Genomic DNA, 20,389 nt, shown 5'->3' on the forward strand with positions numbered 1-20,389 from the left:
CATATGTGAACCTAAATTATGATTACTGGGTGCATATTTGTCCATTGTAATAACTGATACTCCTGTATCTAGTTTCTGGTTTAGTTTTACCGATCACAGACTTAGCTCCAGGTCAAGCAATTCTATTGTGCAATTTGAAGACTTTGCAAATACAACAATCAAATCCTGACATTCGAACGCATAAAATTTCTACAGCTAAGGGCCCTATTGACCACAATAGTGGGAAATCCTTGGTTGAGGAGAAAGGTGTACATTTCTGAGACCCCCTTGTGGAAGGTGGTGTCATCAGAACAGATGTGATGGAGATGGAGAAACTGGAAGAATGGGATGGAGTCCTTACAGGGAGAAAGGTGTGAGGATGTATAGTTGAGCTACTGGGAGTCAGTAGTTTTGTAGTGGATATTGCTGGCCAGCCTATTCCAGAAATGGAAACAGAGAGGTCATGGAAGGGACAGTCGTTTACAATGTTAGATCTGTGTTCTTCCAACTCTGGTCAGAGTTTTGTTCAGCTGTATTTTCAGTCATATAATTTTTAAGCTCTGGAATTTTCTCTGAAGATGCCTCTACATCTTTCTTCTCCTTTTGTGGAAACAGTGGGAATGTCACAATGGGGCTGGTGGAATTCCAATTTAATCAGTGAATTCTGGAATTGAATGCTAGCCTTAAGTGGTGGTGACCATGAAACGATCATTGATTGTCATAAAAACCAATGTGGCTCACTATTATCCTTATGGAAAGGAAATCTGCCATCCTTATTCAACATAGTCTACACAAGTCCATATCCACAGCAAGTTGGTTAACACTTAGCAGCCCTTTGAAATAGCTTGTAAGCTACTTAGTTCCAGGGCAACTAACAATAGGCAACAGGTACTCGTCTTTCCAGCAATGCCTCCTTCATATGAAAAATGAAAAGAAAACACACTTTAAGACTCACCTCTTTTAACCGAATGGTTTTTCAACTGTTCTAATGTTTGATTTGATGTCAAGTTTTGTCTCATTTAATTCCCATGACATGCTTTGCAGTCACTATTTGAATGCCTGTTGCTGTTGGTCACGATGCTGCTGTATTTTTGAGTTTTGAAAACCAGTGCTGTTTTGGCCTGAAGTCTCACCCTGGAGGATTTAACCATTCTGAAGAAACTTTCCTTCCCTCTACTGCAGCTGCTGAGTACAGTGAAAAATAATAAGGACAAAGGTCGTGTCAATGACAGTGCCTTACTATTTGGGTTTGGAGATGGGGGCGGTGGACCCACACAGGACATGTTGGATCGACTACAGAGAGTTGAGAACACAGATGGGCTTCCCAGGTCAGGAATTAAATGCTGTTTAAGAGTCATGTACATTTTTAAACCAACTTCTCAGTTTGGCCTGATCTGAAAATATGCATTGTTCAGGTGTGTCTTTATATTGCTGTCATTATGTAAAATTGTGTGTAAAATCTGTATTGTAGACCTGAAATAATTTTCAAAATTCTGCATAGAGCTGTGTGTTCAAAACAGTCATAATTGCTTGTAGTTTTGTGTGTTGGAGACCCAAACTGCTGTGAGTTTGAGTAATCTTTGGCCTGTTGAGATTCTGCTGTTAGCAGTGATACTAAGGAAGAGGTTAGCAGAGAAACCATTGTGCTACAAATACAGGCAATAGTGATTGAGAAGTGGAAGTAGATTTACTGTTGACCTCTAAAGTGCAGATGGTAGCAGACATGTGAGGGTTGAAAATAGGGATGTTGGATATGGGAAAAGAAGCCATATGGTGCACTGGATTTTGGGTTAAACTGAAGGCTGAAATATGAGGTTTCACTGAAATGACACACTCAGGATGTGTCAAATGTGTTAAAAATTAGGAAGGAAGTCAGTAACTTCTTTGATTTTGATTACTGTTCCAGAGATAGTTTCCAGAATTCACGAGCTGCCCCCAATGTTGAGCAGTAGTTGGGCTGTATTAGGCTTATGACACCAGGATGTTCTCCACAGGGAGTACCTGAGCAAAATCTTAAACAAAGAGAGCATGATTTAATCTTAACAACTGAACATCTCAACCGTGTCCAAACAGTACCTTTAAACAACAAGGGATGAGGGTCTTGGTCTTGTATATTAGGTGCACTGCACATTTCATATGTGTCCATAGCACAGATCATTGTTAGACTCCTGATCTCCTTTTATTTCAGTGGCAATGTGGTAAATATTGCTTGATTATTTCCACATCTTGCAGATCACCCCAAGAAATGGAAAATCCTCAGAATACAAGAAAGGGCTAATTTCCTTCTGTCCTGTCAGTGAAATGCTGCCTTTTATCAAATAAAAAATCTGTTCATGAGATGTGAACATTGCTGGCTAGGCCAATATTTATTGTCCTTTCCTAATCGTTCATAAAAAGAGTGGTGGTGAGCCACTGTCTGAATCCTAACCTGAAAGCTATACACAATTTTAAACACCTATAAAGTCATCTAAGAAGTCATCCAGAGGGCAAAATGCCAGCAGAGTGGTGAAAAAACTCTACAGAGGGCAGTAACCCATCGCCAAGTCACTCTTTATTTACATGTAGGGAGTCCTTGAAACTGATGCAGCTTCCTCAGAACCAACTATCAGAGTGAACATGATGTCTTACACTCTTGTTCTTATCTGTCAGTGTGGGCTTCCTGATTGGACCAGGTTAACAGCCCTAATAAGGAAACTCATATTCTGTGAGGTCCACATGGCTGATCTCATCACAGTCACTTCAAGTGGTTCATGATTAGTTAGTCAGAGTAATTTATGGCACAGGAAGTGGCCATTGGTCCCAGTCAATCTCTGCAAGCTCCTTTAAGTGCAATCTACCTAGTTTTCCTTTCTTGCTTTATTCCTGTATCACAAAATAACATCATACTCGGAAGTCATTCAGTTTGCATTGTCTGTACAAGAAGTTTACAAGATGTCCTCAGAAACTCACCAAGCCTCCTTCATAGAACTGTACAGCACAGGAACAGCCTGTTCAGATCACCATGTCAGCCCTGACCATGATACCATCCTAAATAATCCCATCTGCCTGCACATATTCCGTATTCCTCTGTTCTCTGCCCATTCATGTGTCTGTCTAAATGCCTCTTAAACTTTGCTATTGTGCCTGCTTCTACCCCTCTCCTGGCTGCACGTTTGAGGCACCTGCCACCCTGTATAGGAAAAAAACAGACTTGCCTTGCCCATCTACTTTAAACTTTCTCCCCTTGCTTTAAACCTATGTCCCCTAATATTTAATATTTTCACCGTAGGAAAAAGACTCTGACCGTCCACCTTATCCATGATTCTCGTAATTTTATATACTTCCGTTAGGGCACCCCTCGGCCTCTGACGATTTAGCAAAAACAATCCAACTTTATCCAGCCTCTCCTTATAGCTAATGCACTCCAATCCAGGCAACATCCTGGTACATGTCTTTTGCACCCTCTCAAGCTTCCATATCCTTCCTATCGACTGGCAACGAAAGCTGCACGCAATACTCTAAGTGTGGCCTAACTGAAGTTTTATACAGCTGCAACATGACTTACCAACTTCTATGTTCAATATTCCAACCAATAAGGTCAAGTGTGCTGTAAAAATTTCTTTACCACCTTATTCATAAGGATTTGCACCCCAAGATTCCTCTTTATGTCAATGCTGCTTAGGGTCCTGTCATTTTCTGTATACTTATCTCTAGCATTCACCTCCTCTGTATATGTATCACCTGACACTTGTCTGGATTAAGTTCCATCTGCCTTTCTCTGCACAACTTTCCAACTGATCAGTATCCTGCAGTATTCTTTGATAACCTTCCACACTATCCACATCTCCACCAATTTATGAGTCACCTGCAAACGTACTAATAGATTACCTACATTTTCATCCAAGTGATTCATATATATTACAAATAGATGTTCCAGCAGTAATCCTTGCAGAACGCTACTGGTCCCAGACCTCTGGAATTGCCCTCTATCTTCTATGACTAAGCCAATTTTGTATCCATTTTACTAACACAGTGTGGATCCCATCTGACTTAATCTTCTAGACCAGTATACCATGAGGGACCTTGTCAAATATTTTAGTAAAGTCCATGTAGACAACAGCCCTACTCTTAGTCATCTTTGTCGGTTCCTCAAAAACCTCAAATCTGAGAGATCTGTACACCTGCAAGTTTGTCTTTCCACTGCCTGTTCAATTTCCATTTGAAATTGTTGATTCCATTTCCATCACCACTATTTCTATTAATAAGACTAAGAATTACACCAGCGTTGTTTCCAGATTTATTACCATTGTTAGCCATGCCTTAGTGCACATCTCTCATGCTGCTTGAATCAGAAAGTTAAAGTGTCAAGTCCTAGTCCAGGACTTAAGCACAAAAATTAAAATTAAAGCTGACACTCCAATGTAGTACTGTGGGAGTTCTCCATTGTCAGAATGCGACGCTATCTTTAGGATGAGACGGTAAGCCACAAATATGAAGTTGTCAAAATAATTACGATAGGGAATTCAGGAAAAAAAATCAGAGAGTGGTCAGAATTTGGAACTCAAGATCACAGGGAGCAATTGAGGTAAATACTATAGAAGTGTTTAAGAAGGAGTTTGATAACTATTAACAGAGAAAGGAATAGAAAGATATTTTGAGATAATAGGAACTGCAGATGCTGGAGAATCCGAGATAACAAAATGTAGAGCTGGATGAACACAGCAGGTCAAGCAGCATCTTAGGAGCAGAAAAGCTGACGTTTCGGGCCTAGACCCTTCATCAGAAATGGGGGATGGGGAGAGGGTTCTGAAATAAATAAGGAGAGAGGGGGAGGTGGATCGAAGATGGATAGAGGAGAAGATAGGTGGAGAGGAGACAGACAAGTTAAAGAGGCAGAGATGGAGCCAGTAGAAGTGAGTGTAGTGGGGAGGTAGGGAGGGGATAGGTCAGTCCAGGGAGTACGGACGGTCAAGGGGGCGGGATGAGGTTAGTGGGTAGGAAATGGAGGTGTGGCTTGTGGTGGCAGAAGGGGATAGGTGAGAGGAAGAACAGGTTAGGGAGGCGGGGGCGAGCTGGGTTGGTTTTGGGATGCAGTCGGGGAAGGGGAGATATTGAAGCTTGTGAAATCCACATTGATACCATTGGGCTACAGGGTTCCCAAGCGGAATATGAGTTGCTGTTCCTGCAACCTTCGGGTGGCCTCGTGGCACTGCAGGAGGCCCAGGATGGATGTGTCGTCCCGATGTAGAGGAGGCCACAATGGGTACAGCAGATAAAGCAACCCCACCACACCGACACTTGCCCCTGCAATCACAGGAAGTGCTGCAGTTGCCCCCACACCTCCTCCCTCACTCCCGTCTCAGGCCCCAAGAAGACTTTCCACATCAAGCAGAGGTTCACCTGCACATCTGCCAATGTGATATACTGCATGCACTGTACCCGTTGTGGCCTCCTCTACATTGGGGAAACCAAGCGGAGGCTTGGGGACCGCTTTGCGGAACACCTACGCTCGGTTCACAACAAACAACTGCACCTCCGAGTCACGAACCATTTCAGCTCTCCCTCCCATTCCTTAGACGACATGTCCATCCTGGGCCTCCTGCAGTGCCACAATGATGCCACCCGAAGGTTGCAAGAACAGCAACTGATAGTCTGCTTGGGAACCCTGTAGCCCAATGGTATCAATGTGGATTTCACAAGCTTCAAAACCTTCCCTCCCACCACTGCATCCCAAAACCAGCCCAGCTCGTACCTGCCTCCCTAACCTGTTCTTCCTCTCACCTATCCCCTCCTCCCACCTCAAGCTGTACCCCCATTTTCCTTCTGACTAACCTCATCCCACCCCCTTGACCTGTCCGTCCTCCCCAGACTGACCTATCCCCTCCCTACCTTGCCACCTACAGTCACCTCTATTGGCTCCATCCCCGCCCCTTTAACTTGTCTGTCTTCTCTTCACCTATCTTCTCCTCTATCCATGTTCAATCCGCCTCCTCCTCTCTTCCTATTTATTTCAGAACCCCCTCCCCCTCCCCCATATCTGATGAAGGGTCTAGGCCCGAAACGTCAGCTTTTCTGTTCCTAAGATGCTGCTTGGCCTGCTGTGTTCATCCAGCTCTACACTTTGTTATCTTTGACAGGGTTTGTTGAAAAGGGGGAGAGGGAGACTCGCATGGAGTCTGAAATTAAGCATGAACTCATTGGGCTGAATAGCCTGTTCTGTGCTGTAAATATTTTTCATAACACAAAAGCTGCTAACTAGGCTTCTCCTGTTTCAAATTAATCGGCCAGAGTACCATCATGAAAATGACTTTTTACAGCTGAGGCCGAAAGGAGGTCAGTGAATAGTTCATCCACGGAACTAAAGTCAGAAGAATTCCTGATGAAATGTTTTGTCCCCTTTACTCAAATTTTAAAATTAATTGTGTCTGTGCTAAGGTATGCTGTGTGAAGGTATTCGTGTATATATAAATATACATAAGTTGCAGCTAACAACTATAAATACATATTCTGTGTCTCAGGGTGAAACAATCCAGCCCAGAAACCTTCTTCTCAATTCTGGAAGCTGATACCACCATGCTTTGTACCTGGGTTGGTGAACTGTTTTTGGAACTACACAATGGCTCCTATACTTCACAGGCAAAGGTAGCAATCTTTATTATTCTTCGTTTTTAAGTATTGTGGGGACTGGTCTTCTAATTCAGAGTCCCAGGCTAATGCTCTGGGAATATTGTTTCAAAACACATTATAGCACCTTATGGCAGTTAACTTCAATTAAATGATAAAGATAAAATGCCAGTCTCGGTAACATGAACCATCATATCACTGGTTTGTTATGAAAATTCATCTCATTCAGAATACCGTTTAGGGAACAAATTTTTGCCTACATGGGCTTCAGACTCTTATGACCCTTGACAACCCACTGATATTCCTAGCAAGCTGCTGTAGAAAAGTCAAAAAAGAAATTGAACCAAATAAACCACCCAGCATTGACCCAGGCGCAGGAGCACTGTTGCCAAATTAAGATCTTGTAATTTCCTGGCTAACAGCACTCTGAACGTAGCTATACCACACGCACAGCAGAGGTGCAAAACGTTGGTTTCGTTATCGTCTTCTCAATGGCAGTTAGATATGAGCCTTGCCACTGACACTGACATCCTATAAAATCCCTTTTATGACCTCATTTGCAATCAGTTTTCAGTTTGCCACAAGCCACTATGGTTTATTGACATATTAAAATAATTTTATGATTTAAAGTCTATCTTCCTGTAGCAGATAATATATACAAACAAGCACACAAATAAAAAGCTTGTGTATGTATGCAGTCCCTATGTACACATATCATTTCCAGTTTCCATAGTTTTTTGAGTATTATATTAATGTTTAATCTCTGTAATCAATTTTTATTGAATTTCTCAGTGCAAACAGTTGCCAAGGATTGTTGATGAGCTAGTTCATCAATCAGCTTGCTTTTTCACAATTTTTCTTAGTTGCTGAAATGTATTATGTTCCGAATTAGATCCAAAATAGAATTAAAATTTAAAATATTTATTTGAAACAATTAACCCATGCATGCCCTATGGCTTTTAATCTGCTTTTAAGGTTTTTGCTTTTAAGAGCTCAGCCTCTTGGAAAAGCCTGGTTTCCAGCTGTTTTGTTTTTTCACAGTAGTTAAGAACGAACTTTCAGTCACATCCCTGCATAAAATGCACACTTCGCAACACACCAGAAATGAAGAAACTTACGTCCTCTCATTCTAGAAGGATTTGAGTTTTATCTTTAATGCTTTGTTTCCCAACAGGTTCTGAAAGAAACAGGAGTATTAATCAAAACATTGAGATATCAAGCAGGAAATGGCAAATGTATAATACACTAACAACAGTGGCCTCTCTTGTGAACGTCTCAGCCTTGATCTCTCTGTTTGTAGTACTTTTAATAGTTAGGGGAAAAATTTGATATTTGGTTACAAGTTTGGATTGGTGTTTGCAGCTGTTGAAATTTAAAATCAAAGTCTGTTGTTTTCTGAGAAGTGGCAGGGTAAGTGATGGGGGATAGGAAGACAATAGGCGGGTTGATTGGGAGATTTCAGCTGCATTCCCACCACCAGCGGAATTAAGTTCTAGGAGCAAAGGCCACCCCACCCTGCCAGCAAATGAGACCCCCTTATTTGGACAATTAACACCCAGTTTGGGGCCTGATAGGCGCGTGATCTTGTGGGCTTTCCCGTTCAATTTCGTGTCTCCCGGTCATTTTTACACCCAGCACCATACTTCTAATAAAAAGTGGAAGATTCTGCCCAATGATTTATTACATGTATACAAACTTGAAAAATAACATCATTATTTGGCAAATTGGTTTCTTGAAATGTATGCCTATAAAAGACTGATGAAGTTCGTAATCTCAACCATGTGCTTCATATTGCTCCGCAGTCTGTCGGTCGTGAACTTGTGGAACCTAAATTGCTGTCCTGCGAACATGCATCTATTAAGAAGCAGAAAGCATGCATTAAACCAGAACAATAGACAGGGGAATCAGTTTATGATGTTGCAAATGATAAGGGGTCACCTGGGGTTGAAGAAGTGGCACTGGTTGGGCTGGAGACGGCTGACAACATTGGCATAGTAGGGAGCTGAGGCTTGATGATTTGATATGAACCTCTGACTCCTTGGACTTTCCTCTTTCACATCCTGTCTGCTGTTAGATCACAGCAGTTCTCAATGTTGCTGAAGCTTTTGTTTTGTACTCGTAAGGAGAAACATCACAATGTCAAATTTCAAACCATTACAAGTTACGCGACAGGAGAAAAGGGGCTGATTGTTTGGCAAATTGACTTGATTGGCTGAGGCTAGAGAAAGTAATGGAAAACTATAGGGCTTCCTCTGCTTCTAGGTAATTTAAGAAAATGCAAGGCTTGAGCATTCCTTTTGTTTGTAAAGGACAGGTCCCAGTGTTATATCCTCACTTCTTGCTGAATCTCAATACTGACCAATCTGCCCAACTGTCTCAATACTCCTAGATTTTGATGCCCCAGTGTTGTCCAGAAACCTGTAGACTGCATTCTAAGCATGTTCCTTGGCCCATACACAACCAGTATACCTCACCAAAATCTTGCAATCTCTGTCAATCACATGTCTTTTCTCTCCTCCATAAAATACTGTTGCCCAGAGACCTCATCCCAGTGTGACCAGAACTCAAGTAATCGCCGGATCCAGTGCCATTCCCAGTGCTGATGTCCTTACTAACGTTACTCTGTGCTCCAGCACTTATAATATGAGCAATATCACGAGCTAGTCTGACAGAAATGCTTCAAAAGTGTGTCCAGGCTGTATCTTGTCTGAGATAATGGGAACTGCAGATGCTGGAGAATCCAAGATAACGAAGTGTGAAGCTGGATGAACACAGCAGGCCAAGCCTGAGATGCTGCTTGGCCTGCTGTGTTCATCCAGCTTCACACTTTGTTATCTTATATCTTGTCTGTCCTGTTTCTCATGCTACAGCTGGGTGTTAGATTTGACAGACAAAATGTATTTTATACTTGCACCCGATTATCTCATTTCTGCAGTGTTACATTTATGGTTGTGAATATTTAGCAAGCAGAATTGCAAGCTGCTAATTGTGAATTTTGAGAAAAACACTAATTTAAAACCAAAAGTGCAGTCAACAATAGATTAATATGGAAGTTACTTTTGAAAATCTTTTCAGCTGCCATCTTAGTTTTCCTAACAAACAATATAAGTAACTGGACATAGGTTTATAAAAAAATTAGAAAATTTACAAGAAAATTGTAAGATTAGGTAACATTTCCTGTAACCCCTATTTCACGGAAAACCCTCAAGCTTAGGAGAAACCTTAGTCTGGAACTCACTCGTGTTCCCAGTTCTGTTACTGTGTCCTGAAGAGACAGCCAGTCACATTGAAACTACAATCACAGTATTGGCGGACATGGGGTGCAAAGTGAATGTGGAGTCCTGACTTAATGGTTTTACATGTGGCAGAAAACCACACTGAGAGAAAACCTGCTGTACAAGGACAGAGAGGAGACGATGTTGGAATGGGTACAGAAGATATTTTTAGGTGGTTAAGGAGGGAGGGAGGGAAGGAAGTGGAGGACATCAGTGGGGGGTTCTGGAAATTAATGTGAATGTGATAGTTTGCCTTAAGGACTAGTGGAAAGAAAACCTGCTCTTCCTGGCCCTCAAGAAGGCACTTAATTGCTGATTGTGCAAGGTCTTTTCTCCAATCTTAATGCTGGTTAAACTGAAAGTAGTGTATTTGTGTGTGTGTGTTAAGCTGAGGTTGGTTTCCTATTGGAGAAAGTGCTGTCCACCTCCACACACAGGCAGAAACACACACTCGTACATACAAACACCCGAATGCATGCACCTCCATGAGTATGTGTGCATCCCTATGAGCATGCGTGCACCCCTATGAGCATGCGTGCACTTCCATGAGCATACAGTCACGCACATCTGCATCATCTGCTCCTACCCCACCATACTATGCAATTCTGCCCTCCGCAACACCAAGCAGTCACATGCACTGCACTTGCACCCACTCTGACCCTTCCATCTGCTCTTCAAATTGCAGAGTTTTCTTTCATATTAACAGAAAGCCGCAGAGAAATCTGATGCTTAGAAACCCTTTCTAGTGAGGGCTTCTACAGACAAAACCTTTGTGTGAATCATTTATGAGAAACGGTTTTGTTGTAGGTGATATTGAAGTAAACAGTATAGAGCAAGCTTTTCAACTTTTGAAGTAACTGAAAATATACATTAAACACTGTGATACTGGCTGACTTTCTGGAACTGCATTCACCATGTCACATAAAGAGATGGGGGTAAATGAGGAAGGACAAGGGTGAGAATGACTAAGAGTTATGTAATTTTACAGCAAAGGAGGAAGCTAAAGCCCTCCGCTGACTTTCATTTCACTGCCTTTTCTCCAAAATCTTTTAAAACCTAAACTCACTTCCCTTTTAAAAAACTCCAAATACCCTGTAAAACATTTGACGTGGTTACACCAACTTTATCCCACTTGTATGTTTTGTCTTGTGAATACAGTAATCAGCAATGTTTTATACATTTCATATAAACAACGTGAACAAAATTTGGAAGGACTGTAATATTAATCATGTTTGAAAGGAGCTTTTTGACTTCTGAATTAAATATGTATTTAAAGAGAAGGATTTTTAGGTAACCCCAGTATTGTTGCAGAGGCTTTTGATAAGGAAGAAAATTGAGATATAAATTGTTCTAATCCTTAACTGTTAACATTAGCATAAAAGTTAACTGGGGGAAAAATGTTATAACTGGATAGATGATAAAGCCAATAGTAATTCATCCAAGACTGGAGGACAGGACTAGAAGTCCAAAAAAGAACAACCCAGAAGAAAGGAGGACTGAAGAGCCTGAGTGAGTGCAGGTGCCATGCATGTGCGTGCTTGATGTGTTTTAGGGTCAGCGTGTGTTTGACTGATGCAGTAAAGTTCCCCATTTTAAGTACAGAGACTTAGTTTATGAAATTCATTTATTTTCAGTGGCTGAGGAAAACTATTTTTTTCCCAGTTACTAATCAAACAGCATATTATTGGCTGCGATGAGACCGCTTATTGACTTCTTTCAGGGTTGATGTGCACCTATTGCTTATTACTATACCATACAACCCGGGTTTATCTTGTTGCAGCAGAATAACTTCTGATTCACCCTGAACAATACTTCCAGACACTGAAATTTTACTTGTAATTGAAGTTTAGAATTGTTTGGTAAACTGGATGGAATGGAGTTTCTACAATTTGTACCCTGATAACAGTAGGATGAGGATGGACTTAAATGAGATGGTACAAAATGCTGTGGTGTTTTAAACATAGTTGTATTGGACTTTTTTTGTAATCTTTAAGCGGTTCAGAACTCCTTTGGTCCAAAGCAACAAATTGGCCATGGTCCCTATAGCAGAATGACAAAAATGTTGGCACCTGTATCCATTTAGGAATGTTATCACATTGCGTCCAAATTCTCGGGCACGTTGACATTGTGGTCATGCTATTCCATTTTTCAACAGGGAAAGACAGCTGCGTACCAGTAATGTCACTGGCCTAGTAATCCAGAAATCCAGGCGAGTGCCTTGAGGATATGCATCCAAATCTCATCACAGCAGCTGAATAACAATGATTAAAAAAAATTTGATACTAAAAGCTAACTGCCAGTTGTTTTAAAAATAATCCTTATGGTTCACTAATGTCCTGTTGAGAAGGAAATCAGCTATCCTTATCTGGCCTGTGTATGTGTGACAGCGGTGTAGCTTTAACTGCTCTCGCAGATAGCCCTCTTCCTTTTTATAGGGAATAATCAAATTCCCTATTGTATCCCTCCCCATCATGCTCTCAGACAGTGCATTCAGAATCCTAAGTACTCGTTAATTGAAAAGGCTGTCCATCATGTCACCATTGCTTCTCATGCCAGCTTCCTTAAGTCTTTGCTCTTTTGTTCTCAATCCTTTCTTCACTGGGAGCAGTTTTGTTTCCTTACTGTATACATCCCTCGTGATTTTCAGCATCTCTATCAAGTTTCTGTTCAAACTTCTTTTCAACAACATCAACTCCAACATTTCCAATCTATCAACATAACTGAAGTAACTAATTCATTGAGGGACCTGGGAGTGGTTTGGTTTCCACCTTCTCTCCCTGTCTTTGTTTGAACTGAAACTAGAAGTGGAAAACAAAGTGTGGCGCTGGATGAACACAGCAGGCCAAGCAGCATCAGAAAATCTTTTCTGATGAGGGGTCTAGGCCTGAAACATCAGCTTTTGTGCTCCTAAGATGCTGCTTGGCCTGCTGTGTTCATCCAACTCCGCAATTTGTTATCTCAGATTCTCCAGAATCTGCAGTTCTCATTATCTCTGGATGTGGGAAAGGTGGGTTTTGGTTGTGTTTCGCATTTTTTAAAGTTTTTAAACACCTCAACAGGATGAAATGCACACAGTTTTGGAAGTTGAAATTTTCCACTTTGCTTCCCCAAGCCTCAACATCACAGTCATCACTTTTCTCCAAGAATATTAAGAAATTGAACTCTGGGATAAAGGACGAATTGTGGGCTGAAGTGTATAGACTTTACAATACAGAAATATGACATCTACTTTCTGCTCATGCTTATGCTCCAGATCAGCTATGTACGGATCTACATCATTTGCTTCCATCTGTATGAACTTAAATTTCTTTCTCCCTCACTTGCTTAACCAGCTTTTTCTTAAAGTCAAAATTAGTGGTAGAAAGACAAACCTTATTAAACTGGTTCTTTTGACAGCTTGTACTGTCCGGAGCTCTACTTCACAAATGTAAAATTTTAAAAAATATTTCTCTATAGATTAAGAAAAGCAATCGTAAATGCGAATGTATCCTTCGCAGTGTTGAAGTTGTGAGCAGTCTGGCATCTGTACAGAAGGACACCTTTGAATATCCAAGTTGTCAACTGCAGCATCTCTGGAGGTAGTATCTATTTTATGAGATTTAATTTGTTGTGTCATTAGTTCCTTCTGCATCTAGATTTCCCCATGCCACGAAGAATTAAAGTTATGAAGCTCAGGAACTGAGCTCTTTCAAACTTTGACATCATGCATCCTGTGGAATTAAATGGTTAGGGATTGTAAAAGAGAGTTTTGACCCTTTTTGATCCACCTCGCCACCTCACCCCTGAAGTTCTTACCTTCTACTTGATACTCCCTTCACTGGCTGCATCAAAGCTAGGAATCATCTTGTACCGGCTCATGGTCCAAATCAGAGATCTATCCTACTGGCAGGATGGACCTTTTCAGAATGACAGGTAGTTCCTATGCACAGACAGTGCTTCAGAAATTTAGATGGAGGACACCTCCAAACTCTAATTTGAATAGATTTCAAGAGCTAATCAATGGTCCTTCGCAGTTGTATTACATAGGTATTACTAAATAACTGAAGATTTTCAAAGTATTGATGTTAGGGTAGCCATTTACTCTTTGCGCAGTTGAAGTTACAGCACACGTTGCAGACATGAATAAAGTTCTGGTTGATGCTTGAGGTTCATGAAATACACTGTTTTTCAGCGCATTTAATTTTCCCGGCAGTTGTGAGCAGTTTACAAAATATTCTGCAAATTGAGACACTCAGCAATGCTGCGCTATGTCGGTTGCTGCAAATGAAATCTGAGTGGAAATAAGATTGTTACAGCTTTCACAAGGATGAGACCAGAAGTGGAAAGGTTTAGTGTACAGGAAGGTTTGTACATGCTGGGGTAATGTTCCCCACCCGAGTAAAGCAAAATCTGAGGGGGGGAGCTCAGAGGGAATATGTTTCCACTTGTTGGAAAGATCTAAACTGACTGCCATAAATGCAGTCACTAATGAAACTAACAGGGAATTTATGAGAAACCTCTTAACTTTCTGCTACAAGGAGTGTTTGAGATGAATAACACAGATGCATTGAAGGGGAATCTGGATAAAAATACATGAGGAGAAAAAAAATGAAAAGTTTATACTGAATAGGAATAGTTGCAAAGGATTGGGAGGAGGTCTGTATCAAGCACCAATGTCAGCATAGATGAGCAGTATGATGGTAATTGAATGTAATTGTCATATTTCACAGACTGTTGCTCCTCAATCAGTTCCATGATGTGCTGCCTGGTACATGTATACAGTCTGTTGTGGAAGACGCGATAAAGTTCTATGAAGGTAAGGCATCTGTGTTTGTTACATATATTGCCCAGTCACCTGATACTGCAAATATGTTTACTTAGTAAGCAATTACAGTAAAGTTTCTTATTTCTTTGTGTGATTCCTTACAAAATTGTAGATAATTAGCTTTTTTATTTTGGGTAATTATTCAGTTAATTTTATGTAAATCTATGTATAAAAATGTAATTTTATCACTTTAAAATTGCTGTAATTTCCTAGATTGTAGATGAAGTAAGGCTCATACAATACAGGTATATTTTGAGAAGGACATTATTATAGGGTTTATTGTTGTGAGTAACATTTGCGTTGCACTGAAAATGATGATCTGGCACTGCTTCCTCTATTAGCTTCTAATCATGGTTTCAAAATACATTGATGCTTCAAACCATGAGCACTTGATATTTTGAGATTTTATCATCAAGACCATACTGTACTCAACTGACTGCCTTAAATAGATTAAGTGTAGCTATTATTTCACTAGGGATTGGTCAGCAAGTGCTGCCCAACTGCAGAATCACATTTGTCAAGCTTTTAATGTGACTCATTTACTCTTGCTAGAAGGAATATACCTTCATATGCAAGACCTGTTCTGTGTCAACAAAAGGAACATGCTCAAATCTTGTACTTTTTTGAATTACTATACAGATTTGGGAAACTGTAGATCCCTGTTGCTTTATCCACTGCGATGCCTGAACCAACCAGAGTCAACCAATCAGCAGCTTTCTCTCCATTAGTTAACGTCATTGCAGTTGTTTGAAATTTGGCATTTTTGCAATTGTCCTGATGAGCGCAAATTGAAAATCTTCAGCAGCATTCAAGTCCTGCAAAAAGCAAGCCTGATCCGTCTAAACTATTTGATTCTGCTTTCTGCCAACTCATTCAAAATTTGTTCCATTCGTTTAACTTCCATGTAATATATAATGAGTTTTGCTTTAAAAAGCTGACAGACAAAGTGTAACAACTGTTTTCAGTGACTGAAATTTGAGTGTGTGCCCCCCACCCACTGAAACAGACAATATTACACACTACCTTGATTTGGAACTGTATTGTTGTTCCTTAACTATTGCTGGGTCAAAATTCTAGAGGTCCTTCTTTTACAGCGTCTGGGTGTACCTACAGTCAAAAGCGTGGTTCAACCTGAGAGACGATGTCCAAGCAGGGACGGAATTAGTATCAAGGGTGGATTTTTCAGCAGGGGTTGCAGACAGTACCTTTGATCTTCCTATACTTAACAGGCAAATATCACTGATTACAAATATCAGATAAGAGATTAGTCAACAAAAAAGTACTAGGCTGGGAAATACCAAAGAAGTGGAAATGGGTGTCTTAGTGCATATTTGGAATATGCAACAAAAAAAAATTGCATTTACGCAGGAGATTTTAAGTGCCCAAGTTCCTTCATAGGGACAGGTTGCTGGACAGCAACCTGAACAAGAAAGTAGTGAGACAGTTTTACAAAAACAAAATACTGTATTTCTGTAGATCTGAAATAAAATCAGAAAATGCTGGAGAAACTCAGCAGGTCTGGCAGCATCTGTGGAGAGCGAAAGTGTTGAGATAGTTTTAATTGGTTGCTTTTTCTACCTCTCCATGTGATTTTTCATTGATTGCTGACCTAATTAGACTGAACTATTTCAGAGCTGTCACTGAACTTGAGATTCCCTTCTTGATGGCTTTTGTTGAGAAGTGTGAGGTTGTGAATATCACAGTCAAGGGATATTACCTCCTGACTAGAAGCATTAAAAGTGATCTTTCTTCCCTCTCCATAATATAAAAATAATTTCCTTTTTTGGTTTGTGGAGCTTGCCTCACATTCTCTGATTGAGGATTCCCTTTGATCTGCCATTTTATTTTTGCTTTTATAATTGCAGAAATCCAGAGCAATGGGAATGAACTTCTGAAAGAGGCAATACAGTGTCTCCTGGGAGGATCTGTGCAGGAAACTGGGAAGAACATCAATGTGCTCAACACCCTGTCATGGGAACGGACTGAGGTTGTCTCAATGCCTCGACTGGAAGGAGACGAAGTCCTGGGTAATAGAATTAAACTTGGTGGCTGAAAATCTTTCAAACATAGAGCCTTTATTTGGGATCCCTGCTCAGCTGCACAATCATAGCTGCAATCCAGAACAAACATAAACTGATCCCTAAATAGGCTGGAAACATTGTATTCGAGAGGGGAAACTGACAGTAGCAGCATTCCCCTTCAGGAGGCACATTTGTCTTTATTCTTTAATTGGAGGTCACTGGCAAGACCAGAATTTGTTGGCCATTCTCAATTGCCCTACTGGCTTGCTTGAACTTTTGCAGGAGCAGTTAAGAATCAACCACATTGAATCAGATGATAAGATTATATAATGGCAGCAAATTGCCTTCCTTCATTGGCATTAATGAATCAGGTAGCATTTTTGACAATCAATGGTAATTTCACTCACATTTACTGAGGCTTTTGGTTTCTGATTTTTAAAAATTAAAGGTATTCTACATCAGTATTTGATGATATTTGTGGGAAACGTATTGTAATGAGAATTTATTCACAACAAAGTTTATTTTGCAATAAAAATTGTGGTCAGATAGAAGTGTTTTGCCGTATCTTACTCAGAAATATGACTTTTTTTCATTTTATAAATGTATTTCATTTTCTTTAATATTTGAAGTTCCCCTGTTAGATTTCATGATTGTTTAGTTGACAGGAAGGTAGGATCCTGTCTCATCTCCGTTAGTGCTGTTGTTATGTCAGCACCTAGAGTGATGCTGCCACAGTACAGGGGAATCCTGGCCTTTGCCTGTCCACTTTCTGTGATGGAGTGAGCAACATTCAGAATTAAGATCAAGATTAAGGCAGGTAAAGGCACCAGTACATCATGCCATCCTCTGTTTTCTGGTGGAATCACGGCAACACATTTGGAACAGCCAAGACTGTAATTTATGCGCCTGTTTTTCCTCTTCTGAGATTCCTGACAGGGTACAGTTCAACAAGTCTTTGGAATCTTGCCAAAATGGTCATCCTAGATGCTGAGCGCAAACAAGTTATTTGACTTTGGGAAGCATCACACAGCACGTTTTGAAATACTTGCACATCTTTTTGGCAGGGAAGGTTCCAGAACAGTAATTGAGAGTGGATGTATGCTGATTTATATTTCCTTTTCCCTACCCCAGGGGAGCCAAGACCATTTTGTGCCACTCATGATCAGAAGTTCTTATTCTCCTGTTCCTTAACTAAAGAAAGTTATATATTTTCTCTGATCCCCAACTTAGGCTTCCAAAGCCAAATAATTATATCAATTATATTATGTATGAAATTGCAAAAAAAATTCCAAGTTTATTCATCCTTTCCACTCACAGATATTCATGTGTTGACTAGCCAGCTGCATTATAGAGTAGTTTTGGCAGCTCAGTTTGAAGCTGACATGCTTAATGGATATGAGTCTGAGACATCCAAGCCTAGAAAGTTGCTTGCAGTATATTTGTCCAGTCTGACCATTCCAATTGCTACATGGTGTCCAAAGCTCGATTTATCCATTACTGTCACCTAAGTTTGTGTATCTTTGGTCCTAACCAAGCCAGTTTATCTTTGCCATTCTTCATAGGTGTGCTGGCGGTCCTGTTTCATGTTTCTAATGTCCCAACCTTATCCCTCATTCATTCCAACTTTACCAGGTTAATATACCCTTCCTTGACTAACTGAATCCAACTCCACTAGATTCCTTGCATTTTAGGGTTCTAACAGAAAGGTAGAATTCATTGCACCTCTGATAAAAGATCATTGACCTGAACTGTTAACATTGTTTTTCTCTCCAGAGATGCTGATAGACCTGAATTTTTCCCAGCATTTGATTGATGAAATTCATTTAATTTGGAGCCAGTCCATTGGTTGAAAGTTCACTTCATTTGCTTAAGTTTTCATCCTCATATTTATCTATAGCCCAGTTATTTTGCACCCTGGCAGTTGCTGTTAACCCAATGGATGCTATCCATCACGGCAAACTCCAGTTGATTTGCTCTCCTTTGACTTCCAACTCCGATCAGTCAGTCCTTCCTCTTTGATATTAGCATCTGTCCAAATAGTGATAAAAAATAATAGTATCAATACATGCTTCGTTTTACCTTTTTCAGTTACTGCCACTATTCAAATGATTATGTCTGTTCACGATCTTCAATCACAGAAAGTGATTCTTAATTACAGATTCAGCTGAAGTTAACCATACAGGTAAACCGATAGTTGGCCTAGATAGGGACAAAAAAGTAATGAGAACAGAATGAGTGAGAACCTCACCGACAATAGCTGGTAGACATTCATGTTTAACCACATTATCACAATGGACACAGTGCTCCAAAGTGTGAAACCCTAGGTATGTGAAGGGAAGGGATGTCTTCTGATAAACGTTTCACTAAGGTTTGCATTCTTTGTCATTTGCAGCTCTGGTAAAGGTTCCCAGTGTTGGGTTTGCCACAGTGACCAACCCCTTGCTCCCGCCTCATCCAGTTATTGTCACTTCTCAGGTAATTATAACATAAAGCAGTATACTGCACTAATTTCCTTGATTTCTTTGCCCGCTTACTCTTTCGCCTTAATGCACTCTATTGTTTTTGCTGTGTGTGCCTTCAGCAATCAGCCATGGCTCAGTATTCACACCAGGAGTCAGAAAACTGCAGATTCTAGTCCCAATCTAAGGATACAAGCTGAAAATTTATTTTGTCATGTCAATGCTAAACTAAGGGTACTTTGAAGAAGAGCAAGGAAGGTGTCCAGTATTCTGACAACATTTATCTTTCATTCGGCATCACTGAACAGTGCAAGCTATCAACTTGTTATCATATTGTCTGTGTGGGAGCTTGCTGTGTATAAATTGGCTGTGCCTTTTGTTAAGACAGTGACTACCGCAGTGTTTCATTGACTGTATTGGAGTGTCCTAATTCAATGCTATATAAATTCACACCTCTTTCTTTTCTCGATTTCTTGCTTGTCTTACTCACTGTCTTATCCTGTTCTCTCTCTTGCTGTCTTAATTCTTACCCCCATGCACTTTCAAGCTTTCACATTCCTCCCTTTCCTTTGCCTCTTAATCCCACTTACACATTGTGCTGGTGCCTCACATGCTATTGTGATCTACTTTGCCCTTTACTTGCTGTGTATACATTTATGTTTGCGTTCTCATGCAGTATCAATTCTTGTTGCAGGGAGATGGCTCTGTACTTATGGAGAATGGAATTCTCAAAGTCGCATTTGATTCATTGGGTCGTATAACATCACTTTCTCATTTACTTTACAAAAGGTATAGATGAGCTATTTCATAAAATGTCCCAAGCACAGAAATTGAATGATAAATGATCGATCTATTGTCACTTGCATTTTACATTGAATAATAATGTAAAATACAGTGAAAAGCTTCAACAGGTGCCACAATTTGGTGGGATTTGAATTGCTTAAGAATAAAAAGGATAAAAGATGTAACTGAAAGAGAGTCCTGAGCCCTGAGCCAGCTCACCAAACATCCCCGTGCTACCACGCCTCCTGTGCCTCACCACCATCTACACCAGACCCACCAATGTGGCAGTCACCACTCTTTGGGTACCATCTTCTTGCTGCTAGGCCCACCTCACCAGTGTTGCCACTAATCCCATGCTGAACCCACACTTACTCCACAAACCAGAAGTCCGTTGGCTCAGCAAAACAAAGTTGCTGGAAAAGCTCAGCAGGTCTGGCAGCATCTGGGGAGGAGAAAAGTTCTCAG

The 20,389-nt window shown here is 40.5% G+C and overlaps 1 protein-coding gene across 1 annotated transcript in view; it reads left to right on the forward strand.

The window, feature by feature from the left end:
• Positions 1–20,389, forward strand: part of man2c1 (mannosidase, alpha, class 2C, member 1) — an 89,705-nt gene that overhangs the window by 41,780 nt on the left and 27,536 nt on the right. Inside the window, exons 12-18 of the mRNA XM_048520695.2 lie at positions 1,162–1,307; positions 6,477–6,600; positions 13,314–13,435; positions 14,567–14,652; positions 16,527–16,688; positions 19,075–19,157; positions 19,836–19,930. Coding sequence (XP_048376652.1) covers positions 1,162–1,307; positions 6,477–6,600; positions 13,314–13,435; positions 14,567–14,652; positions 16,527–16,688; positions 19,075–19,157; positions 19,836–19,930 — 818 coding nt within the window. The remainder of the gene's footprint in view (positions 1–1,161; positions 1,308–6,476; positions 6,601–13,313; positions 13,436–14,566; positions 14,653–16,526; positions 16,689–19,074; positions 19,158–19,835; positions 19,931–20,389) is intronic.

The sequence above is a fragment of the Stegostoma tigrinum genome, chromosome 36, assembly GCF_030684315.1.
Source record: "Stegostoma tigrinum isolate sSteTig4 chromosome 36, sSteTig4.hap1, whole genome shotgun sequence".
NCBI classification, from domain to species: domain Eukaryota; kingdom Metazoa; phylum Chordata; class Chondrichthyes; order Orectolobiformes; family Stegostomatidae; genus Stegostoma; species Stegostoma tigrinum.